The 26,526-nt window shown below is 39.1% G+C and overlaps 1 protein-coding gene across 3 annotated transcripts in view; it reads right to left on the reverse strand.

Annotated features, from left to right (window-relative positions):
• The window catches only part of MICAL3 (microtubule associated monooxygenase, calponin and LIM domain containing 3), a 195,125-nt gene that overhangs the window by 72,401 nt on the left and 96,198 nt on the right, over positions 1-26,526 (reverse strand). Inside the window, exons 12-21 of one of the 3 annotated variants that reach the window (XM_070947142.1) lie at positions 25,562-25,709; positions 25,229-25,425; positions 24,012-24,124; positions 20,666-20,728; positions 17,419-17,592; positions 16,296-16,379; positions 11,588-11,686; positions 7,664-7,720; positions 6,264-6,377; positions 4,778-4,885 (exon numbers count right to left, since the gene is read on the reverse strand). In XM_070947142.1, coding sequence (XP_070803243.1) covers positions 4,778-4,885; positions 6,264-6,377; positions 7,664-7,720; positions 11,588-11,686; positions 16,296-16,379; positions 17,419-17,592; positions 20,666-20,728; positions 24,012-24,124; positions 25,229-25,425; positions 25,562-25,709 — 1,157 coding nt within the window. The remainder of the gene's footprint in view (positions 1-4,777; positions 4,886-6,263; positions 6,378-7,663; positions 7,721-11,587; positions 11,687-16,295; positions 16,380-17,418; positions 17,593-20,665; positions 20,729-24,011; positions 24,125-25,228; positions 25,426-25,561; positions 25,710-26,526) is intronic. The other 2 variants (XM_070947143.1, XM_070947144.1) reach the window with 2 other exon arrangements.

The raw sequence follows: 26,526 nt of genomic DNA on the forward strand, positions 1-26,526 counted from the left end.
GACCAGTCTAATCAGGGCAATCGCTATTTTTGTGTGTTAAATTTATGTTTTACCGAACATAAACATTGGTAAGACATAAATTTAACACTTCAAAGACCAAAGTTCCATCACCCTATATCTAAAATGTGCTGTATTTATCTCTGTGTTGAAAACCAGGCATAGCTCCCTGAAAGGTCTAGATTTTAGCAGCAATTTGGCCCTGCACAAGGACCAAATTGCACAATTAACTGTACAAGCTGATGCACAAAGCACGAGGATAGGAGTACACCATATTTGCTCAAAGTGAGACAATCTAAATTTAAGAAAACCACCCATGGAACATTGGGACACTTAAAAACTTGCTTCCATTACCACAACTTTGCTAAATCTAACCTAACCTTCCCTGTCTGAAAGATGCATGTGTTAGAAAAGAGTCCTGTTGCTATTTCAGGCATATACAGTACCCAGAAGAATGTTATTCACAGCAATATCTAACTATTTGGATATTATGAGTTACTTATGACATCCAAAAACATAAGCTTGAGAATTGTATGTTCTGAATAAAGGATATTTTGGAAGGGGGAAAAAAAAAAAGACGACAGCAGGAAAGAGACAATTAATGTGAAAATTGCTGATTTTAGCTTATAGCCCAAGAAGAAGAGCGTTTCTACAGGGTTCTAAAAGCAAACGATAAATCAAACTGCACTACAGAAAAAAGCAGACAGGATTATCAACCGGGAACTATATTGGAAGAGGAAAAGCTTTTGTTTGACAAGTCACACAAAATACATTCTGCCAACACCTCCATGGGAAACGAAAAACAGATTGATGTTGGATGGCACCTCTTCAAGAAAAACAAGTTTGAAAAGAGATTCAAAAACAAAGTAGAACCATCCAGCAGTTCAGTCGTTTCAAAAACAAAGGATGTTCCAACTATTATACATTAATTTCCTTTGCACAGAAGGACACAGGCTAAGGCCTGCAAGTGTTCCCTTTTTGCCTTCTTGAGTGACTGAAGGTAGCAGAAAAGGTATGATAGCTTTGCCCTTCTCCAACTTGGTGTTGGGTGGATATGCAGAAGTACATTTCCATATTGCCCAACTATCATGATTGTAAAAGCTGCTGTGACTATAATGTCAATCTAGACCAGGGGTCTCCAAACTTGGCAACTTTAAACTGGCTGAGGAATTCTGGGAGTTGAAGTCCACAAGTCTTAAAATTGCCAAGTTTGGAGACCCCTGATCTAGACACACATAAAAGATTAAAAGGCCTGCCATCTGTTTTGCCCCCACCACAACCCCTGATATCCATTAGTTCAGGGGGGTCAAACTCGATTTCATTGAGGGCCACATCAGGGTTGTGTTTGACCTTCAGGTGTGTGTGGCCAGAGCAGGTGTGGCCAACTCGACATCACTCGCATCAGGGGCGCCTGTGGTGGCCCAAGCGCTCTGCCAGCAAAAACGGAGCTTGGGAGGGCAGCCCTCCCAAGCTCCGTTTTCCCTGGCAGAGGCACCTCAGGCCGGTCCTTCGCTGTTTCCAGGGCGGTCCCATGGGCCAGATTTAAGCACCCTGCAGGCCGGATCCGGCCTGTGAGCCTTGAGTTTGACACCTCTGCATTAGTCAGAGCTAGTCTGTTTCAATGGTTAAGGTGCTGGAGTAGAAACTGCAGGGCCATGAATTCTAGTCCTCCCTTAGACATGAAAGCCAACTGGGCAACTTTGGGATGGTCCCTCTCTCTCAGCCCAATCCATCATACAGGGTTATTGTTGGGGAAATAGGAGACAGAAACATTAGGTACACTGCCTAGAATTGTACAAGTAAAGAAGGGATATAAATCTAATAATTATTTATTTATTTTATTTATTAAATTTGTTTGCTGCCTATCTTACCATGATAAATAAACTAGGTGGACTGAGGTTTCTACAAATATTTTTCAGTTTCTTTGGATTTATTTTGTCTCCTTTTAAGAACCGTTAAAGCTCACGAAATTCAATGTTGGCAGCAATCAGTATAAAGAAATTGTTTAATGATCTATCGCCAACTCTACTGCCAATCACCTGTGACATAATTTTAGCATTATGTCAAAGAAAAATCCCCATAATCTGCAAAATTATGTAAACCTGTCCTATATTCACAGAAAATAGGACCCAGTTTGTGGGGGCAATAAACTGACTTTGTAAAAATATACAAAAGTATGAAGGCTATTGCTTAACGCATTGTAAGCCGCCTTGAGTCTCTGGAGAAGGGCGGCATATAAATCAAATTTATATATATATATATATTACAGTATGGTGTTCTTCAACAAAAATCCACAAGTTAGTCTCAACCTTGCATGGAAAGTTCTTCAATGTCCATTTTGAGTTGGGATATCAAAATTGTATCCAATATTCAGAGAAGGAGACCACACAGATTTACATAAAATTATTACAATCCTGATTACCTAATAATCTGTAATTCTGAAAGTGTCTTTTATTGTGGCTGCAAAGTTTTATGTAAGAACACAACACCCTACCCCTCCTTTTTTTTTCCTGGAGAAATCACAGAGTTTGGACTTCATCAATGTATGCTGTAAATCAGAGGTCTTCAAACATGGCAGCTTTAAGACTTGTGGACTTCAACTCCCAGAATTCTCCAGCCAGTCTTAAAGCTGCCAAGTTTGAAGACCTCTGCTATAGATAAAGTTCGGATTCTTGCCTTCTTTAGCATAAATCTCCTGCCACTTTTGGAGTATATTCATTATGTTATTGCCTATTCATCTAATTTGAAATTCTTCACAATTTGCTTTGCTTTTCACCATGTCCCATATTTCAGGAACATCTCCAAGTCTGGCTAATCTACGGATCATCATCTCACCTTGCAATCAGCATCCACGAAGTAATAATTGTTTGGAAGATAATGTTGCTACTTCCTGTTTCTGTATGAATGAAGCAAGCAAGTCTTCTAAAATTGCATGTTATCTTGAAGTCTGGCAAATTAAGGTCTTTTGAAAACCCTGCTTATTTCCATACATTATGACCTTCTGTCTTATTCATATACTGACAGTATAATTGGCCAATTATATTGGATAACTGCCAGAAACCAGTTTCTCTCTGCTTGTCAGCAAGTTTTAACTCACAGAGAGTAGATTGTGACTTGTGAATGCTTCTTCCTTTTCATTTGGAAGGGCCGGAGAAACTGTGTGACCTATGGGTCACCAAAAGTTTTTTAGTAATTGGTTTAAGTAGGTTCTGCCTCAATCAGAGGAAATGACTACAGAGGCCTCTTAGTCTTGATTTCCTACCCCAAATCTGGTTGGAAGAATTTCCTTTTTTTTTTTTTTTTTTGCTGGGAATGGGAGATTTATATTCCCAGTCTTCCAACCAGAAAGTGTTTCTGGAGATCTGTAAATTTAGCCATCACATTGGATATACCCACTCAAAATTATATCTCCTTCTGCTACCCAGATAAAAGCAAACCAACACACAAGAAAACAAGATTAGAAGTGGATTCTACAGTTTCAATAATAAATGTATGTTTGCAAAAGTGGCGAATATCTGTAGCCTGGGTGAAAGGTGAGGGTGAAGGTTCATTCTCTGAGTTTATGGCAGTGGTGAAATCCAAATATTTTTACTACCGGTTCTGTGGACGTGGTGTGGTGTGGTGTGGTGTGGTGTGGCTTGGTGGATGTGGCTTGGTGGCATGGCAGGGGAAGGATACTACAAAATCTTCATTCCCTCCCCACTCCAGGGGAAGGATACTGCCAGAGGTGGTATTTGCCGGTTCTCCAAACTACTCAAAATTTCTGCTACCGGTTCTCCGAACTGCTCAAAATTTCCGCTACCAGATCTCCAGAACCTGTCTGAACCTGCTGGATTTCACCCCTGGTTTATGGATTTCATTACCAGGCTAGGTAACAGAGTTTAGGGGATGGCAGTGTCAGTGTTCCTTTTACAAGGGCTTTAGGTGTGGGTGTGTCAATTGAGGGTCTGTGATGGGTTTTGTGATGGGCCAGGTGTAAGTCATCACTGAGTCTTGTGAGGGGTCTTGTGATGAGTAGGTTATATCAAGTCAGGGTCATTGGGAGGTGAACTGCTGGGGGGGGGGCTGTGAGGGTTGGTTGAGGGTCGGTGCTGCCTGTTTATCTGCAAAAATAGGCAACATTTTCTGATAATAAATAAAATGTTTCCTAGTTTAGGAACGTTCACGAGCTTTAGTTTCAACAAAGCGAGTGACAAACATTTCATTTCTTCACCTATTTCTTCACCTATTTTATTGGTCTCCGTTTTTTTACTTTCCAAAATACAGTACATTTTGTTGTTAAGTTGCCGTGCAACTTCAATCGTCACAATTACAACTACTGCAAAAGTGGGAACAAAAGGAGGACACGATCCTGAGATAAGAGTGGAGAAAGGTGAGAAAGAAATATACTTGCTGATCAAACCATAGTTTGGTAATTTTGAGCTCCCGGGGTGCCTCAAGCAGTCCAATACATTGCAAATAACAATATTAGAAGGAAGAGGCTCTTAAAGACCTCCGTGATGTGTGGCCTAGTGTTTTGTGAATGACTTTGGAGGCATACTCTAAAATAGAGCCAGTGATGTTAAGACAGGCAAGATGCACATCGGTACCGATTTTTATAAGCCTTGGAATACCCTGGGTATAAAGCAGCTTAAGCTTTCCCGTTTGCAAGCAAAACAGAATTAAGCTCAGCTTCACCAAAGCAAAGACCTTGGAGATGCCTGAGGCCTATTCAACAGCAGGAGATGGAGCAGGCTCAGGTATGCAGCCAGGTGTAGCGAGAAGCCCCACACCATGCTACCTGTCTGAGGGAATCTGATGAGGGAGAAGCGGGGCGGCTGGAAGAGCGGAGGCTACAGGAGAGCTCCCACTGCTCGACAACCGATCGACGAGCTCGCTCAGTCTCTGGCTACAAAATAAAGGCGAGAAAGTCAGGCGATGACATGTTTAAAAGCCACGAGAAAATGAAATCCACCCAAGCTTCAATATATCAGATGCTTTCAGGGGGAAACAATAGAGACTCAATGCTAATGTTGCCATGAGGGCTTTCCTGTCATGTTTTCTTCAAATTCTGGAAATGAAGATTTAATTTAATTAATTAAATTTATATGCCGCCCCTCTCCGAAGAGTCAGGGCGTATAGATCTATCCAAATTGATGAGGACTGGGGGATTTGGAAAATTTTAAAACTACACTGTAGTCAACAATCTGCTCTGAAGAAAATCTGGGAAATCTTCCTGAAAGATTTCCTTTGTGTAGTAGAATATCCTTTGGTAATAATAAACAGAAATATTCTGGATATGAAACACAACCATAAATAAAAGATTGGGGTTTTTGAAGAGATTTTTTTTAAAAAAAAAAACTATGCTAAGAGTTTACAGCTTTATGGCAAAGCTGTTGGCTGTAATGTGTCAAAATGGTTTTTATACCATCAGAATTAATTTGGGGTTTGACTCCCGTAAGCCAAAACTGATAGCTGAATGGACAGAATTCAACACTGCAGCAGCTTACACAAGACTATAAAGTATATTCTAGTTTTCCTGAATCTGGCACCCTCTGCATTGTGTTTAGACAGCAAATGCCAGAGTTCCCAGACACTGGAATTTTAGGATCTGCAGTCTCAAGGCATTCAGAGGGTGTGTTGAGAATTGCTTCAGAATACGTTCTAATTTTCAAGGGATAATATATGACTGAATTCCTGGCACTGAGAATCAGATTAATGAAGCAGAGCAAATGCAGGAATTTGGTTTGTTCTTTTTTTTCTAAGACCCATTTTTAAATAGGATTTAAACCCTGTTATGGGTTAAGTTACTTTCTGATTTCTTAACTACTTCTTAAGGAGGCCATTTTACAAAAACATGGTCGCCCAAATCTAATAAATACTTGCAGACATTATTCTGCTCCAGACTGGCCAACCAATGCTCTGCTAACACTGGTTGAATCAGTTTCAGTCTCTGAAAAATGCAATCCCAATTCTTTGGAGGTACAAAACATGCTTTTGATCAAAAATCCTTTTTAATTTAGTCATTTCCTTCCCACAGAAGCCACATTCCATTCATTAGTGCCAGAAGCATCTACTGAAATACTGATTCTGCAAGGGGGAACAATTTTTAGAAAAAGGGGGCTCACAATTATTATTATTTTTTTGCTACAATGTGAGTATACAGTGATCAGCCATTAATACGTAGCGCCTGATGCCTGCCACATTAGAGCTGCAGCAACTTTTCATTCCCTTTCCGTGGAATAGCAAGCAATCAAACCAGACCAGACAAGCAGGAAATCCATCACCTGGTGCCTGGTTGTTGGCCTCTGCTCCAGAAGAGCAGCCAGCTGGCTTGCCCTCTCTTCAATGGTGAGGGTATGCTCGGCCATATGGTCATCTGAAAAGAAATGATGAGTCCTCTGCAGAACAACAACGAAGGAAGAAAATGACCAGAGGAAATAATACGCACAGGGAAGAAAAAAAGAGAGAGCTGGAAGCACAGAAGCCAAGCTGACAAGTGTCCGTGCCAGACAGCTCAACGATATGAAGTTTGAGGGAGCTGAAAAACTCTTCTAGAATAGAAGCTATTTCCCTCCTTGGGTGGGACCAAAGCTTGTCAAATAAGCCATTTAGAGTGGCCCAATCTGATCATATCTGCTGTTGAAGACCTACTGGTTTCCAGTAGATTGAAAGTATAGGCTGCATTCTGAACTGGGCATCTCGTAGCAGCATGAAATAAAACATGCTTCCACGTCTAGCCAAACACCACAATCATTCTAAGTGATACAGAATGAGAGATTAAGGCAGGGGAAAAGGTAGGGCTCTTTTGAAATACTGACGAGAGAAGAACTGTACTCCTGTGTGCCCTGAAGAATCTTTTGGGGACTGAATCCATATAGCACTGTGAGAGTTAGAGAGCAAGGACAGAAAGACTGATGCAGTATAAGGGCTATGCAAAAGAGAAAGAAAGTACTCTATTTCTTTTTTTACTCCAACTTTGCTCCCCATTTTTTAATGTGTGCCAGCGTGTTAAAAAAAAAAAGGTTATCTTATCCATTTTTTTTTTTTTAATTTGATTTATATGCCGCCCTTCTCCGGAGACTCAGGGCGGCTTATAATGCGTTAAGCAATAGCCTTCATTCTTTTGTATATTTTATACAAAGTCAGCTTATTGCCCCCACAAACTGGGTCCTCATTTCACCTACCTTAGAAAGGATGGAAGGCTGAGTCAACCTTGAGCCTTGGAGAGATTCGAACCAGCAGAAATTGCAGGCAGCTGTGTTAATAACAGGGTGCACTAAACCACTGTACTATCAAGGCTCTATTTCAGCTGCTATCTAATAAATCTGATAGCACTGAAGGGGAATCATACCAAATGCACCCTTAATGCCAGAAAAAGCTCCTTTTTTGCTTCACACCACAGCATTTCCTACCCCAAAGCTGGTTCCACATCTGCAGTGAGCAACGTGCCAAACTGAAAAAGCGTACTGCATACTCTTAAAGGTGGGTCAGAACCCTTTCAAGCAAGTACTTTGGTGTAAACCCCATACACTCAAGAGAATGATTAATTTTGGAAAGATCTTCAGCAGCGCTGCGCTGAGGTTATTAGCATCATCAGCCCACAGATAAACATACAACTATCCTCCTCTGCCAGCTGACGATGTGCCTTTTACAATTCATGCTTGCTTTGGTCATGCCAGTTTACCCATTGATGCCTGGGACTCTGTTCTCCAGGTGGATCTGTCTGAGGATCTCTTGTGGCCTGCAGGCAAAAGAGTTACCTTAACAACACCCCCTCCCCAGACACACAAAAGACAGTAGAGTTTAATTAGGATCACCCTAGAAGAGAAAAATATTACCAGTCCAGGAAATATTTTGATTTTGGCACAGGTCATGCCAGGATAGGGAGAACATACTTATCCAACTTTATGTGGCATGGTTAAAAATAACACTCTAGACAAACTGTGTTAATAACTGGTGACGTAACACTGCATACACAGTAATAAAAGGGGTGCAGGAAAAAGAGACAGTTTCCAAGAAATGACCAAGTTAGTGCATTAAAATCTACCTTGTTTTAGAAATAACGTGGGGAGTTAGACGTAAATAATTTGGGTAATTAAAACCAGATAAATTTATTATGCCGAAGTTTTTAAAAACACATTTATTGTTTTGAAAAGATCCAACTCTCCTTAACAAGACAAGTAAACAGGCCTCTGGACCAGCCTCGCTCTTATTTCCATCTATGGAGGCCATAAGCTATCCTGCCTTAAGAAATCTAGATTAAATCTGTATTATAATTCACCTATCTATAGTTTAGTCATCATGGAGAAAATCTATCCATGTGGTTGCTAAGAGTTGACAACAACTTGATAGGACATAATTGTTTTATCAAACTGAAATTCCAAAGAACACCAGAAACTACCAACTCTTCACAAAGAAACTACTATAGCTATAATCTTTCTATCAAGTCTATATTTATATATTGCTTAAATGGCGTTGTTTTCTGAAGTGCTAATATAGAAAGATGTTATCTTTTGGCCTAGCAAACCCAGATCTGCCATGCTCAAATCATAACCATTTTACACTTATTTTTAAAGAGCTTTGATTTTTGGTTCACCATCTGTGACCAAAGTAATACTGACTTTTGAAGCAAATATTTCCCTAAAGGCTTGGGAATGGACAGCTGCTTCTTGCTCTTTTGTCTAGATGAAAGCAGCACTGGAGCTTCACACCCCAAGCTCTAACACCTGGAGGTGTGCATACATAACGTAGTCCCCATTTAGCAACTGATATCATTCAGTTATGAGAGTGATGAAAAAATAAATTTAATCCTCGCATTTATGGCCTTTTATGGCCTTCGCTGGTCTGTGAAGCAAAGGGAAGCTGAAGGAAGTTTGTAAGCAGTCACTTAGCGACTGCTTTTCTTAAGGACCCAGTTGCTGATTCCAATTATGGTCGCTAAACAAAGACCACTATACTGTCATACAAAACAAAAGTGGCATAGTTTGCAAGGGTACTGCAAAATTGCTTCATCAGCCTGGCTTCCTCCCTCCCTCTAAGAATGCCTTCGGATACAATTCAAAGACCCTCAAAAGGACCAGCAAATTACCCTTTCCAAAATGACCGGAGAATATAAATGGAAGGATATTCTATTCAGTGTGAAAGGGATTATATTTTAACTAAATAAATTTTAAGTGTTTTCCTGAAATCGACTTTTGAAATCTCAGCCTATCTGTCTCTTGAATGCTAGATGTGATCCTAACAGCACAGCTTTACAAGATGTAATGACAAGTTAACTATGGGAGTTTTTTCCCCCCCTTAGTTGAATCAAGCACACATTTTGATTTATGTCTGTTTTTTCCAACCACGAGGACAGTGGTTAGAAAATCAATTTTATTTTTTACAAATGAGGATACCAAAATTGGTATGCTTGTTAAGCTACAGCTGATTTACTCTTAATTTGTCATGCTGTTGCATAACTATTTATACTTAGAGAAACACATTATTTTTCCAAGTCTAGTGCCAATGCAGATGACCACTATTATTTCAAGTTTAGTGACATGTTTTGATTTCTCCTTCATATTAAGAAAAATCTAGACGTTTAGAGCTCATTCTGAGCTAACCTGTTTGGTATTTCTTACTCTTTTTTTTACTAAATAAAGGAGAAGGGAGGAATTTACACCAACTGCCAAGCTTTTCTTCCTGGGAAAAATCTTTCAATTCCCATCTCAGAGTCATGTGCCAACCAATCAAATTGTCAGGTCTTATAGTCTCATGACCAAACAATGCCATGAAGTCACGATGCCAGCTTTCGATAAAAACCTTGAGATCGTTGCTTGTTGGGAGCTTCTGCATGGAACCCACCACTGGAAACTATGGAAACTAGCTACCCTTGGGGTATTATTAAGAAGCTCCTGGCGACTCCTCTGTTTGCTTGAGCTAATAATAAAGCTTCAGCTACCTTTGTTTACAGGCCTGCTTATTGTTTCTAGATCTAAAAGAACCGATTGCCTGGGCACCTGATTGCTGCCTTGACATTTGGCAAAACACCAAGGAACATTTGCCTGGAAAGAATAACCAGAAAAACCGAAGTAGATCATGTGCAAGATGTAGACATTTTAAAGGATTGAGTTGTTTACTAGTGCTTTATAAGTGGGAGAAGATAAAATATAGCACTAAAGGAAGTAAGGTAAAAATGTTAGTGGACTAGAATCAGCTAAACTAGAAACTTTTTTCTTAAGTGTCAAACATGATTGACTTTTCCAATCTCACAAGTAAAGAAGAAAATGTCTCTGTGCTCCACTGAAGAGCAGAATTTCTCTAAGAACCTTTATTAATAAAAGGTATTCTTCAGTCCCAAGAACTGAATAATATAGAGCAGGGGTCTCCAACCTTGGCAACTTTAAGACTTGTGGACTTCAATTCCCAGAATTCCTCAGTCAGTTTTGCTCCAAGGTTGGAGACCCCTGAAATAGAGGTCACTTCACAGCACAAAAACTTCATCTACATGTTTTTGCATCTCACTTTCTCTCTTTAAAAAATAAAATAAAATGAGCAAGATTGGAAAGAATTTGCATTTCACCAGTGGCGACGATGACAGGGAAAGAAAAAATATCTTGAAATCACAGATACCCCAAAGATGCTTTTTCAAGAGGCAACTGGAATTTCCGGTTTTTCTTTGAAGATGTTTTGCTTCTCATTCAAAAAGCTTCTTGGATGAAAAGGGAAATGTCTTCAAAGAAAAACCAGAAAGTCCAGTTGCCTCTTGAAAAAAAGCCCCTTGGGGACAACCATGACCTGGATAACTGAGAATCTCCATAGACATCACAGGTATCCAACTGTACCAAGGATCAGATAAGAACAAGTAGATTTTGATATTATCAAAACAACAATGTATTAGTGTAGCCACTGTGTGAGGCTACATCAATTTGTTTCATAAATAAATTTATATAGTGCTTTAATGTGCACAAATACCTCATTTTCTTTCTTCATATTGAATATATATGTATATATAATATAGATATAGATATATACACACACATATGTATATGTATATATAGATATATAGATATATATGCATACACATAAAATAAGAATAAAGTTTAAAAAAGAGAAAAATGCCTACAAATTTTCTATCAAGAAGAACACTTCAAAAGGAAAAATGCCTCTAATGTTTGAAGGCAAATCAACAGAGTACTTTAATCATAGTAAACAAAACAAAAAAACCAAACAACAGGTAATCATTAAGATCTTAATCTAAAAATAGAACCAAACTATTTTGAATTTAAATTGCTAATATTTATTGTCACTCCGCTTATAACAATAAGATAGCTGTGCAATCCCAACATTAGCCTTTATTTAAGCTCAGGATTTTATTGGGTTCAGCAATTTATGTATTTTACACATAATTATCTAACGTAATGGACCAGATAGATTCCATGTAATCATAAGATACTAAACTGAAATCCAATGTGTACCCTTAAGTTTTCTCTTGGGAGGAAAGGGAGAATCTGATCAAGAGATCTGCAGGCTCTTAAGGAGAAACTCAACCCAAGAAGAGCATGTAGTCCAGTTGAAGAAGCAAGGAGGAAGAGAAAAAGGAAGGACAGAGCATGCAGAATGAAATCACCTGCTGACTGGGGTACGATGGAGAGGAAGTACAAATGGAAGAAGAAGAGAGCATGATCACTTTTTTGGGACAGGTCCGACAACGCTCCTTTTTCCTCATCTTTGTTTTAAAATGATAGAACAAGAAAAACAATATCATCGGCTTCATTTTAAGACCCCGCATACAAAACTCAACATCTTAATTTTTTTTTTTTCTGCAGAGAAAACCAGCCTCGGAGCAAAACCTTTTCGTTCAAATACAGAACTGCTTAATCTCAAATTGTGTAGCCAAGGAATACATTTTAAGCGCCTTCCCCTGCATTTTGCCTGAGTTGTGGCTGAAAAAATGCATCATCTGGAGCAGTGCTCCTTAAATTTTTGGGGTCCTCTGAAATTTGGATTGTGGCCTTTAGCCAATGCGATGTTGCTGGGGATAATGAGTGTGGCAGGTGAATATATGGGGGAGGAATCAAAGAGAACAAGTGATTTGAAAGAAATGGACCTTGTTTTCTTTCTTACTTTAGGAGCCAGAGGTCTTCAAACTTGGCAGTTTTAAGACTTGTGGACTTCAATTCTGGGAGTTGAAGTTCACAAGTCTTTTTTTTTTTTTTTCACAAGTCTTAAAGCTGCCAAGTTTGAAGACCTCTGAGCTAGAACCTCTAAACAGCAAACTCTTAAAGGGCAGGGTTTTCACTTCACCTGAAAATTTTCACAAATGTTCATAACAAGTTGCTTCATGTGTCTGAAATGCTCAAAAATGTTCAAATATGAAATTCTGTGTCCACTTTCAAAAGCACCAAAATACAGTCAAGCAAAACGAATTGCCTGCCCTACTCAATGCAATGTTGAGCAATCTGCATAAAACAACTCAAGCTCTTGTTGTTGTCAAGAAATATACTGCTGTTTCCTATTTTTATATTATTTTCCCAATTCAATAATATTAATTGCAAAGCATACCAGAATATACAGGTCATACAACATAAGTATATCATCAACTTTACTGCTTGCCTAATGATGACTCATATCATGAGAGACCACATGATGATTGATGACTGACATAAGGTTCCACCTGGATTTCTTTCTAGTTCCCCTAAGCTAATACTACACTACACTGTAATATGACCTGACATTTCTACATCTACACCGGCCTATCTTCCAAACTTCCTGATACTATGGTGACTGTGTGTTTAGAGATGGAGTCACGATGTTCCATAGGAATGTAACTTTGCAAACCACACTCCTGGGTGCCCATCTTTTTCATCTTTCGAAAACATGCAAACAAGATGTCAGTGTGTCAGTCCATACAATATGATTGTTCCCCAGCAGTTGACAGAATGCCATGACATTCAACCTCTGAACCCTTGAGCACAATACAAAGTCTTCATGATCAGTAATATTAATAATCTTATTCTTCATAAATATCACTACAATTTGTGCAACTTAATTCACAGTTGCAGTTTATTATTCCAGTTTTGTATTTTCCTTCTTTTTGGTCCTGGGCTTCACTCTATCATGTCCCAATAAATTCATCTAAAGTATGGACCATTCCATCAAACTTCTAAAAATGTAGAATACACTATTTTCCACTTGAGATGTAGCACTCAGTTCTTGGTTTCCAAAAATACAACAATGAAGGATGTTCCCTGGGTCAACGCATTAAAGGTAAAAAGGAGATTGTGCATTACAGAATTCGCTGTTGATGTTCTTCTATAATGATAACCTTTTTCCATTTCAGTGTAAAAAGATCTGATGTTGTTGCTGACATAATTCTTCTCCATCAAGTAATAAACACATTTGGCTATCTTGACACAATGACCTACCATCAGAATTCCAATCCACAATTTTAAGTTTCAAAACTTTATTTCCCCTTCCCGTCCCCACTCCCACTCCCACACACACACACTTGTGCTATTAGTATGCAAATGAAGAGTAAAGCTGTTAAGTTCAAGATGAAACTGTCTTCAACCATAGAACAGTCATGTTTATTTCTTCAGTACTATTGCTAGAATTTTTCCCTAACATGGTAGAAGAGTAGATTTAATCTTTTTAATAATGTCCATTTTTATAAAAATAAGAGAGACTATACTTCTGACTGCGTATACTCATGTTAATAAAAATGTGAGGATGATTAGAATTGGTAGAAAGATGTTGAATCTACTTAATTAAATTTGTTCAAGGTAAAGTATCAAGTGAATAAGAGATATAAGATTCTTTTGGTCACATCTTTTTGTGGAATACAATCAAAACACAAAGGACTAATGTCTCAGACACTCTTAGATCTGACCAAAACATATGTGGGATGAATTGTTTCTTGTCTATAAGTTGAAAGAACATCAAAGAGCTGTTCCACTTAAATTTGATGCTGTTTCTTTTGGAGAAGATACCAATGTTTCTACATGCTTCAAGCTACTGAGCAAAGAGATGATTGACTTGTTCAATGAGCTTCCGCAAAAGTTCACACCATCATTTGTAAGACTCTTAAACGGTAATTTGGAAAATGTTGTACCTTTCATCTTCAAAGCCATATATGCTTCGTCTTCAAGAAGAAACCATGATATTGACCAGAATGAAGTTCATTAAAAAATATGCCCTAACTAAAATTTTTGTCTGTAATTACAATATTCTCCCTGTGTTAGTAGTAATAAAAATAGAAATTTCCATTAAAGATTGCCTCTTTGGGGGGAAAAAGGAGTTTAGGGTGCGTATAGAGGAGAGAGAAACAAATAGTTCTGTTCATGAACTACCAACTGATGCAATCAGAAGAAAAAATATAAGGAACAAAGTCATAAGATCTTGCAACCATTCTTAGGAAGACATATCTCCTTTAACTACTGATTTTGGATAGTTTATGGGATATTTTTTATATTCTTATAGTGTCTTTTCCATTAGCTGGCCACCAAAAGTTCTTCAAATGCTGAAATCTCTTATGATAATTCATCTTGTTCCAGTAAATCACCCTTGATGTGCTTTTCATTGATCAAGATAACATCACACTTCAGCAGCACTGTCTTTGCATACGACAATTGTGAAGATTAAGATCTCAAAGCAATTTCACTTTGGTAGCCAGAATCACACCAATGTTATAATTATATTTCAGACTACTGCTTTCTCAGGGACTCATCTGAATCTAGGTTAAGAAATTAAACGATCTGCTACAAAAAAAGTGAAAAACCTTTAACCTTTAAGTGAAAAACCTTGTGTGGATTGGCCCCGAGTCCTGTACATAAATTCCTCAGAAATAAGAAATTAAACTATATAACATAGCAAGGGTTCTACTGTATCAACTTGGTATTTTAAGCTACACACCAAAAAGAGAGCCATGTTGCAAAACAATTTTGAAAATATTCCTTTCTTGCAGATTAATTCCATGTTTCTTGGCTCTGCATTTAGCACATCATCTGAGCTGCAAATGAAGCATATCCATCCGGCACGGTTACGTTCTGTCTGCTATTTTCCACTTCATTTTGCTTTCAGAATGTTGTGCACAATTTTGGCTAGAAGCAAGTAGGAAGTATGTATGTTTTGACTGAGTAGCTGATACACAAATTAAAATATGTTGGTAAATAATTACAGGAGCATTTCATAATCTGATACCCTGCTGATGGTAACAGGTTGAAAGAGGCTATCCATAGGTTGATAATGATGATGGGCAATAGCTGCTATAAATAAGTAAGCCAACAAGAGATATTCACCAGCAAGAATTTACTGGGATTAAATAGACTCATCTTTATTTTCATTTGTGTTTTAAGCAGATATAAACTGAAAAAATATTAGAAGCTCTAGTACTGCTCTACGTTTCCTTTAAAAGAGTCTATATACCTATTGTATGTGAATGGTTAGAAACATTATTAGTATATTATTAATCCTCACATTAGTTTGCGGGTTTTTGCTCATGTTCTGATGAGATTGTTTCCTAACCATAAACTGATTTCCTTGAAGAATCTATACATTGAATACTTAAAACAATACTAGAATAGGAATCAGAAGACAGAAAAGAACATGTTTAATTTCTAAATGATTTCTCCCAATTAATTTAAATATCTTTTTTACATTTACACTATAATAAAATCTCTTTGAAAATTCTTCAAGCTGAAAAAGACCAGCGTCTACTGTTAAATATAGCAAAAATCCATAATGCCAAATGAAATAAACTTTTCTTATCATCTGTAACAGAAACAGAAAGATGCATCTTTGGGCAACTGCCAGTTCCTCTATATTAGTGCAAGAGGGATGTACAATTGGTATATTTCAAAATGTGTGAAGTATTTCTGTCAGGGCTAATTCTCATATTGTTTACCAGTACTGCAGATTATATCTCCCTCAAGAAAGTTCCTCATAGATATTAGAATGCAATAATATCAACTTCTCCTAAGATTGAATTGTAAATATCTTCAAATCATGATTATATAAACTGATGGGATAGCCATGCTTCCATATAAATGAAATTACATTTATTAGATGCTTTTCAGAGTAGTGATTTCATGACTGCTCAAGGTTTTGTTAATAAGATACATTAGAAAGGATCTTTGCTATCTTTTCTGTGCTATCAATTTTACTGATGACTCGAAACTAGGAACCATATATAAGCCATAACTTTTTAGTAGGCTCAGAGATCTTGAACAGAAAGCAGGGCCTGCGTAAAGGAGCAGGAGTAGTAGTGTGGGATGGAAAAGCAGTAGCCAATGGGGCAGTGTGGCAGTGTGACACTCATTCATTGGGGTTCGTTTTACCTGTTTCCACTGAGGTATTGGGGCATGGCGGCCCTGCTCTCGCTGTCGATAGGCAGGATGGCTGAGAGCACGGTCTTGATAAGGCTGGGCAGAATGTTGCATGCAGGTCATAACATGCCCAGGATGGTGGGCATTTCCACAAAAGGCAAAAAACGGAACTCACAAAGAAACCCACAAAGGGACGGGGGTAGATATTAAACAGGGTGATTCGAAGACAGACATCAAGGAGGGGAGAAAAAATGGAGTAAGAAAAAATTAGTTGGCAAACAAAAAAGTAGAGAAATACTTAAAAATGGAAGGGGGGGGAAAGGGGAAAGGAAGACAGAAACGTAGCCACGAGGAGGCCATCTGTCTCCTATTATTTGGACAAGTTACTTGAATAGGTTTAGATTGGAAGTGAAAAAAAAATTCCTAAAATAATCACAGCACAGATGTTTTAATCCGTTCTTCATGCCAACAGTATCTTTACCAGGGTATCGTTTGAAATTCTGGCATTCCGTTTGCAGCACATTGCAAATTGGATACAATGCTCACTGGGAAAAAGATACGTCTCCTGCAGTGCTCGGTCAAGTTAAATAAATCCTATAGGATCCCTGGGTGAAGCCAGTTATTTGAACCACATTCTCAAACAGAGAAGCTGGTTATGTATTAATGATTCATTGCAACAGCTACTGAAAAATTGTCTTCTGTATGTTGAACAGATGGCAATTCATCCAAGATTATTTTACAAAGAAGTTCCCTGAAGGCTGCATTTCATTCCAGGATGAGCACAGAGCCGGGGGCTGACGGGGCTCTCAAGCAGTAGCTTTCATGACCTGGGAACCTGATCAGGCGTCCAACCCCAAATTGTTTCTAGACACTGAGCAAAGAAATGGCAACTTGCCATCATGTCTCTGTATTCCAGCACTGCTCTTGGGCAGATTGGCATAAAACTCCAGCAGGATTAAAAAGGGCTTCTTGATTCCTAGAATGCAAGAGCAGCTTTTATAACTTGTTTGGCTACAGAGGGAGACTTGCATGACCTCCACTCAAGTTCAAATGCCCCTCCAAGGCAAGAAGATCCGTCCTTTATCAAAGCATTAACTAAAGCCCCAAATGCATCCAATACGAGATCCCTTCTCACCTGTCTCCGAAGGCCTGTGGACTGTGCGGGGGCGTTCTCCTCAAATTTGGCTAGCAGCTGTGTTGCCATAGACTTCACTTTATTCTGGTTCCCGATAGCGGCATCAATTCTTCTCTCGGTCAGGGCACTTACAAGGGTGGGCCTGTCTTCACGACAGCTTCTGGAAGTGTCTTCCTACAGATCAGTGTCAAGAACAGATTAAGAGATTCCTTTCGGGTACACTTGAAAATCCCTCTACCCAATTCCAGTTCTGAGCATCATTATGAGTTCTGAAGAATGTTCTCATTCTTGCCAGTTTCGCAACTTGGGTGTCCTCCTGGACTCACAACTGTCTCTAGAAGGGTATTTGACGGCTGTGGCCAGGAGGGCATTTTATCAGGTTCGCCTGATTCGCCAGTTGCGTCCCTTTCTGGATCGGGATTCGTTAAATACGGTCACTCATGCCCTCATCACTTCCCGCCTGGACTACTGCAATGCTCTCCTTGAGGAGCACCCAGAGGCTCCAGCTGGTCCAGAATGCGGCTGCGCGGGTGGCTATGGGAGCGACGTGGTGCTCTCATGTGACCCCCCTCCTGCGCGAGCTGCACTGGCTCCCGGTGGTCTTCCAGGTGCACTTCAAGGCTTTGGTTACCACCTTTAGAGCGCTCCATGGCCTAGGACCGGGGTATCTACGAGACCGCCTTCTGCCACCAGTAGCCTCTCACCGACCAGTACGCTCCCATAGAGAGGGGCTTCTTAGGGTGCCATCAGTCAAACGGTGTCGACTGGTGGCCCCCAGGGGAAGAGCCTTCTCTGTGGGAGCACCTGCCATCTGGAACGAGCTCCCCCCGGAGATACGGAGGATTACAGACCTGCGCGCTTTCTGCAGTGCCCTCAAAACATTCCTATTCCAGCAGGCCGGCCTGGCCTAACCTCTTTTTTAAACTGTTTTTAAATTTTTTAAATTTTAAATTTGTCTTATAAATTTGGGGTGTTTTACATTTTGTTTTCTGGGCCAAATTATTTAATTGTATTTTAATGGTTTTTTAACATTTGTATTATATGTATTTTATCTTTTGGCTGTTCACCGCCCTGAGTCCTTCGGGAGTAGGGTGGTATACAAATTTAATAAATAATAATAATAACAACAACAACAACAACAACAACAACAACAACAACAACAACAACGCATCCGGCCCATGGGCCGAGAGTTTGACACCCCTGATCTATGGCCATTTACAAAAACAAATTAAAAATGCAAATTCCCTATGTTCAACTAAGGAAAGCAAAGAAAACCAAATCCTATTGGTTCAGAATTACAAATGTTAATGTATAATCTTGTGTAATCAGGATACACCAGATATTTTAAAATTCCCTTCCAAAGATTCTGAGACCAAAGTAAAGTTAGGAATATGTTCCATGTAAGTTTACCCAATGGTTTAATAAAGACTAGAGGGGGAGGAAAGCAGTCTCTGAGCTTTATTAGGACATGGAGAATCACATAAATGACTAATCCTTTGACTAAGCTAAGCCCGTGAAAGTAGACAGGGAGTATGTCAAGGCAAAGGCAGAATGCTTCATCCTAATATCCAACTATATAGACAGGGTCTGGTTTATTACTTCATTTTATTGATTTTAAAAAGAAATATTCTAATTGTTATTGTAAACTGCCCAGAGTCACTTAGGTAAGATGGAACAGTGTAGAAATGTGATACATAACATTAAATAAATATTCAATCATGTCCATGATCACTGTTGGAAGTGAACGCCCAGAAACACATTTTTCTCCCCATCTAATATTTGTAGAAATTAAAGCTGATGATTAAGCATCTTGTAAACTATATGGCAGCCATTCAATGTCTTCTTAAGGATTAGAAACCCAAGTGACTGTGTGCAGGAAAGTTTAGTAACAAGGGCTTCAGGCTTCTTGCTGTTATAAATCCCAAAACTATGTTGAGGAATGCAAGATTCTTTTGAGCTCCGGTCAGATCTTAACCTCTTAAAGTTAAGTTCTTACTCTTTTATTTATAATGGTATGTACTTCCCTTACTCAAGTGACTCTAGGTGGTTTACAAGAGTAAATTCAAGATATCCATAAAATCCAAATATTAAATATCTTTTTTTAAAAATTTGGTGTTGTGGCGTCCAAACTCAAAATATTTTCAACTGCTTCCTAATGTATAAAGTGATGGAGGCCAGCCTAAAGCAAGAGAATAAAGTGTCCCACAATAAATAGCCCACCATGGAGAATGACATTTTTTGGGGGTGTTCTTTGATCTCTCTAGGGAGCAGATACCCATACCATCTTCTCACAGCTAAGGTACAGTGAGCAAATTTAACCTGGAGAAGATAGATAGGGAACAAGCCCACTGAACAGGATTCTAAAAAGTGTAAAGCATAAATATTATCCAGATTATAGTGTGCCAGTATAGGGGATAATTCTGAAAAATTATCCCCCATTCCAGCATCAAGATAAGAAAATACGTATTAAGCTAAAAAGAGCACCATTTTTTAATCACTGGAATGTATAGGTTGCTGCGGGTCCCAGTTTTGACTGCTGGTATTTACCTAGTGATTAAATTGCATGAAAATAGTTATTTAAGTGCCGGAGCTGTGCCCAAAACAAAAGAAATGTGATTTGTTTTCAACCGGAAATAGTTATATTGGCATTCAGAATGGGGGTGTCAAACTCAATTTCATTGAGGGCCACATCGGGGTTGTGTTTGTCCTCGGTGGGGCCAGGGTGGGCGTGGCCAACTCGAAGTGACTCGTGTCAGGGGCGCCTGTGGTGGCCCAAGCACTCTGCCAGAGAAAACGGGCTTCTGAGCTCCGTTTTCGGCTGCGACGGCTTCCTGAAACCCTCTGCCAGTGAAAACGGAGCATGGGAGGGCGGCAGCGCGGGCGGTCCTTCACTGTTTCCAGGTTGGCCCCGTGGGCCAGATCTAAGCCCCCAGTGGGCCGGATCTGGCTCCTGGGCCTTGAATTTGACACACGTGTTCTAGGTTGACTTGTGGTTTGACAGAATCAAACCTGGGATATTTTAGCTCTTAATTTCAATTTATTGGCTATTTTGATTGTTGCGTTCAATTTAGTTTGGCTTTTGCATTTATTTCATTTGAAGTACATAGAAATTACTGATTTAAAAATGTTTTGCTAAGTTACAGTTCAATGTACTGTGCAAATATATGATCCCTGACTCCTCTAATTCCAAATTAGCTAAGATTCTAAAATGAACAGGAATTTAAAAAATGAAAACAGTATTACTTACATCTTCTGACTGGCTGGTTTTCCTCCTCTTTCCTGAACCATCTAGATCTTTCTCCTTTTTATCCTAAGCAGAAGAGAGAGAATTCTGAATCCCCATTGTCTCTATATCATATTTTATATGTTGATAATGTTATTATTCCTGTTTTTCCCATCTGAGAACAACCTGAGGTCCTTTTTCTGAAGTGAGCCGGTGTGTTTGTAACTTTTTGGATCAGCCTATTCCATGATCCACTACAACCTAACAGGACTAAGTGCTGTTATGTAGCACTTAGCTGCCAGCTGCCTGCAATTAGTGCGAATTCAAATCTCACCAGGCTCAAGGTTGACTCAGCCTTCCATCCCTCCGAGGTAGGTAAATTGAGGACCCGGATTGTGGGAGTAATAAACTGACTTTGTAGAAACACCACTTATGGGGGGCCAAAAGCCCTAATAAGCAGGTATATACAAAAGAATGAAGGCTATTGCTATAAGTGTATTGTAAGCGGCCCTGAATCTTCGGAGGAGGGCGGCATATAAATTGAACAAATAAATAAATAAATAAATAAATAAATAAATAAATAAATAAACAAACAAACAAACAAACAAACAAACAAACAAACAAACAAACCTCAATTGGAAAAACTGGGACAATGTGTCCTCATTTGATCACAGGTAGTCCTCAACTTACGACTGTAACTGAGCCTGGAATTATGGTCATATGTCACTGCAGTCATAAGTCGAGACATCAGATGACCGAACTCTACTTTTTGGCTTTTTTTTTTTTTGCGGTGTTCATTAAGCAAACACCATGGTTATAAAGCAAATGCTGCGATTGTTAAGTGAATCAATTTTCTCCAACGGGCAGTTTTTTTCCAGAAAACAGAAATAAATACTGGAAGCTGGCAAAATATATTGGGAACAGTGCAGGGGTGAAATGCTCTCAGTTCAGACCGGATCACCCGATCCAGTAGTGATGGCGGCAAGTGCTTCGGAGAACCGGTAGCAAAAATCCCTGCCCCCCCCCATGCCCAGCTGAGCCGCACAATCACCAGAGGCTTTTTTTTTTTTTACTTTTCAAAGCATTTTTTCTGCAACCTCTTGGCCGAAGAGGTGGTAAAAAAAATGCTTTGAAAAGTCTCTGACGATCCCAGCTGAGTTGCCTGATCGGCAGAGGCTTTTCAAAGCATTAGAAAAAATGCTTTGAAAAGTTAAAAAAAAAAAAAAATTGGCCACGCTCACCCGTCACATTACCCTCCACCACCAAGCCACACCCACAGAACCAGTAGTAACAAATTTTACATTTTTCCCCTGGAACAGTGGTCATGTGACCATGGGATGCTGCAAACAATTGTATAACTTCAGCTGGTTGCCAAGTGCCCAAAATGTAATCATATGAGGTGTGTGGGGGGGGAGGGAGAGAGAGAGAGAGAGAGAGAGAGGGAGGGAGGGAGGGAGGGAGGGAGGGAGAGAGAGAGAGAGAGAGAGAGAGAGAGAGAGAGAGAGAGAGAACAGTTGGGGGGTCCATTGTAACTACAGGTAATAGTTACAACAGTTCATTTAGTGAACAGTTATTCATTCAAAGTTACAATGGCACTGAAAAGAGGGACTTATGACCCTTCTTAACAGTTACAACCTTTGTAGCATCCCCGATCATGTGATCAAAATTCAGATGCTTGGCAACTGGTTTATACTTATGACAGTTGCAGTGTCCCAGGGTCAAACGATCTCCTTTTGCAACCTTCTGATAAGCAAATTCTATGGGGAAGCCAGATTCACTTAACAACCAGTTTATTAACTTAACAACCAGTGATTCACTTAACAACTATGGCAAGAAAGGCAGTGGTGGGTTTCAAATTTTTTTCCTACCGGTTCTGTGGGTGTGGCTCGGTGGGCGTGGCATGTCTTGGTGGGCGTGGCAGGGGAAGGATACTGTAAAATCTCCATTCCCACCCCACTCCAAGGGAAGGATACTGCAAAATTCCCATTCCCTCCCGATCAGCTGGGACTCGGGAGGCAGACAATAGATGGGGGCGGGGCCAGTCAGAGGTGGTATTTACCGGTTCTCCGAACTACTCAAAATTTCCGCTACCGGTTCCCCAGAACTGGTCAGAACCTGCTGAAACCCACCTCTGAAGAAAGGTAATAAAATGGGGCAGGACCAACAAATGTCTCACTTAACAACAGAAATGTCGGGCTCAATTGTGGTCATAAGTCAAGGACTACTTGCCGTCATCCAGGCAACAACCTTTCCAAGTTGATGCCATACACATCTTGGGAACTGCACTGGCTCTGAATAATATCCATGCCTATGGCATGTAATAGTATGTAGGAGTATCAAAAGACAGTTGTCTTTTGATACTCTTATATATTATATGTATAATAATATTATACATATCTATAAGTATCAATTATAGATCTGTTTTTAATAGATCCAGGTTGTCTGTAGTTCAGAGACCACAGATGTTTCCATTCGAATACAGACCAAACTTCTACTTCAGTTCAAACAAGGAACTGACTCTTTCCCATACAACCTTTTAACACACATTTGCAAGGCTAAATTTTCTTGCTTTTCAGATATTACTGATTATCTATATGAAGCATACCTTTTACACCCATTCCACCTACTCTACGCTAGCAAAGTAACCAAGTAAATAATGACAAACTTCCAGAGCAAAATAGATAAAATGAATTTTTACAGAAGTGCAGACTCTTAAAAAAAAAGCCAATGAACGACCATCATAGTCATCTTTCTAGGAGATAAGCAGCTCCAGTTACTCCAAGTTTCTCTTCCAAGCTACCCAATATGACACTCAAAAATCAGGCACCCAGCTTCATATCAAAACACAGCCCTAGGAATTCAGTACAACTTGATTCTCTAACTTCCATTCAGTTGACTTTGGATGCACTGGACATTTTAGTTTGGACTTCACCCTCAAACTTCAAGCAAAATCTATTATTTCTGAAAGAAACCAAAACTGAGAAAATTATGACCAATTGGTTCATTTGCGTAATTACACAATGCAAATGATATATCACCCATCTCTTCCCACTTATGACTATGACTGTAACTTTTTTGCTTGTATTCTTATGATTTATATTGATTGTTTCCTGGTATGATTTGATTGCTTATTTATACCCTATGACTATCATTAAGTATTATACCTTATGATTCTTGACGAATGTATCTTTTCTTTTTATGTACACTGAGAGCGTATGCACCAAGACAAATTCCTTGTGTGTTGAATCACACTTGGCTAATAAAGAATTCTAATTCTAATATAAATTTGGATTTAACTGATATTCCTTCAAGTGGGCTATTAAATCACAATCTTACTGAGATTTACCTTTATTTCAAAAACATTATTTACCTTTGGTGTCCGTTTCCGTGAAATAGTCTGTCCCAATTTGCTTAGGAAGGAAATTGGTGATTTGGTGTTAGTAATTAAAGCAGCTTTTTCTTCTGCATTCAGTTCCAGATTATCTATAAAAAGAAACAAAAAATTAATGGAGGCATAACAAAATAAAAAATCTCCCAAAGTTCAGACTTTGATGTTGGCTCTTTGCGACACAAGTATAGCTATTTCCGCTGTCTACACTCAGTTGCAAACCACAAAAGCTAATCCTCCATTTAATGTTTTTTCTATCCTAGGAATTGATTTTCATAGCAATCATTTAAGATCCATAACAAGACAATGTTTGCCACCCTCAAGTAGAGATGAGAGCACAAATAATGCCTAACAAGGAAGGTATTACTTTTTAAAACATATATATATTCTTTATCTCCAAAGACAAAATACAAGGTCTTATTTTTCTGGGAACAATTTATTTTCATATCCTTACTGCAAAATTACTTTAGCTTTGGCAACACAATTACATTTTTAGATATTATTGCTATTAACCAGTGGTGGGTTGCCCCCGGTTCGGACCGGTTCGCAAGAACCGGTAGTAAAACCGGTGGGAGGCCCCGCCCACTACCTCAGATGTCATCATCGGCGATCTGCGCATGCACATAAGCTTCTTCTACTACCGGTTCGCGATCCCATTGCAAACCGGTAGTAAAGGTAAGTAGAACCTACCCCTGCTACTAACCATTTGGTTAGATCATATAAGGTACATATTTTTCACTACAACCTCTTATTCACAGACTTGCTCTAACAGATAGTCTTCAACTTTCTTCCTGTAGAAGTTTCTACTTCTTTTAAGGTCACATTTTTGCCTTTAATATTAAATTGTGCAGAACCAGTTTGAATGTTTTTTGCATAATTCATCAGCAATGTAAAAATATTACAAAGGTAAAGAGATAGTCTTGATGGAAAAACACTATGATAGTAGCAGACAGATCAATCTTCTATCTCATCATCTCAGAAATAATTCAATCCAGAATGCTTCACAAAATAATGTCCCTATAAGAACAGTTGGGATTACCGTTTACTATATTGTATCTATTATCATGAGAAAAATTTAGACACAGTAAACATTCTCTTTCAGCATCAAAGAAAATAAATTGTTCTAGACTAGAACAAGAGCTGTCAGTTCCATATTGCAACTTTCAAAGATTATAGTAGATGCGTAATATGTATCTTACCATTGGAAGGAAGAGAGTCCTTGAACATCTCATAAAATTGGGTGAGATACATGACCATGGACAACTTGTCTGGTTCACTAACTGACGCCATATCTCTGCCAGTCATGATGGGAGATATTCCAAGCTCTTTCTCAGCAATGTCAAATGCTAGCTGATTGTTCTTCTCAATGTTGTATTCATCTAAAGAATCAAAATCTCTGGAAGAGAAAAATACATTTTCTAAATTATAACAAAAACTCTTATCTACTATAGCTTAAGAAAATATAAATACCCCCTCAATTGCCTGACTGAATTTCTTCAAATAGCTATTCACAAGCAAATGCTATTGCTTACATCAAGTCTGGACGAAATCGATGAATAATAGCACACAGTGCTAGGCCACTCTTCCATGACATTGTAAGATCTGTTATGTTCACACCAGCATATCCATCTGTCTGTCTCTGACACCAGCCCAGAAGTTTGCTAGAACGGGCCACAGACTCTGAAATAAACATTGAGAGACAGTATTATAGTGTTTGATGTGACTATGAAAGTAGCATTCTCGATCATTCTGGTGGACAAAGGCCAGTTGTAATATTTGGGCAGAGAACTAAGAAATACAAAGTAGCAGTGGTGCATTATACATATGGATTAAGCTAGGATTTGGAGAAGAATTTGACAGGTGTCTTGCTCAGTGGCTAAGACGCTGAGCTTGTCGACTGAAAGGTCGGCAGTTCAGCAAATCCCTAGTGCCGCGTAACAGGGTGAGCTCCCGTTACTTGTCCCAGTTCTGCCAGCCTAGCAGTTCGAAAGCACGTAAAAACTGCAAGTAGAAAAATAGGGACCACCTTTGGTGGGAAGGGAACAGCGTTCCTTTGGCTTTTAGTCATACCAGCCACATGACCACGGAGACCATGGAGACATCTTTGGACAGCGCTGGCTCTTCGGCTTTGAAACGGAGATGAGCACCGCCCCCTAGAGTCGGGAACAACTAGCATATATGTGCGAGGGGAACCTTTACCTTTTTTCTTTTTTTAACTATTTCCCTTTCCCAACTCAAAATGGGCCAATAACTGTAACATCAGTCTTAACAATCATGTTTAGGAGGGATAGCTTGGGAATTGAAAATGGAACTCAAGTCAACCTGAAGCCCCAGATTTATAGATGTCCACCCCCATTATAAATCAATTTTATTCTGATGGGTGCTCTTCATATATACTGAACCAGAGATTAAAGAATTTCATGCCAATATTGTATAACTAAAGGACATATAGGCCTAAAGGGCATGTTGGCCCAAAATTTTGAAGGCTGTAATACAA

The sequence above is a fragment of the Pituophis catenifer genome, unplaced genomic scaffold, assembly GCF_029215685.1.
Source record: "Pituophis catenifer annectens isolate HBS135680 unplaced genomic scaffold, rPitCat1.0.hap2 SCAF_7, whole genome shotgun sequence".
Lineage (NCBI taxonomy): Eukaryota > Metazoa > Chordata > Lepidosauria > Squamata > Colubridae > Pituophis > Pituophis catenifer.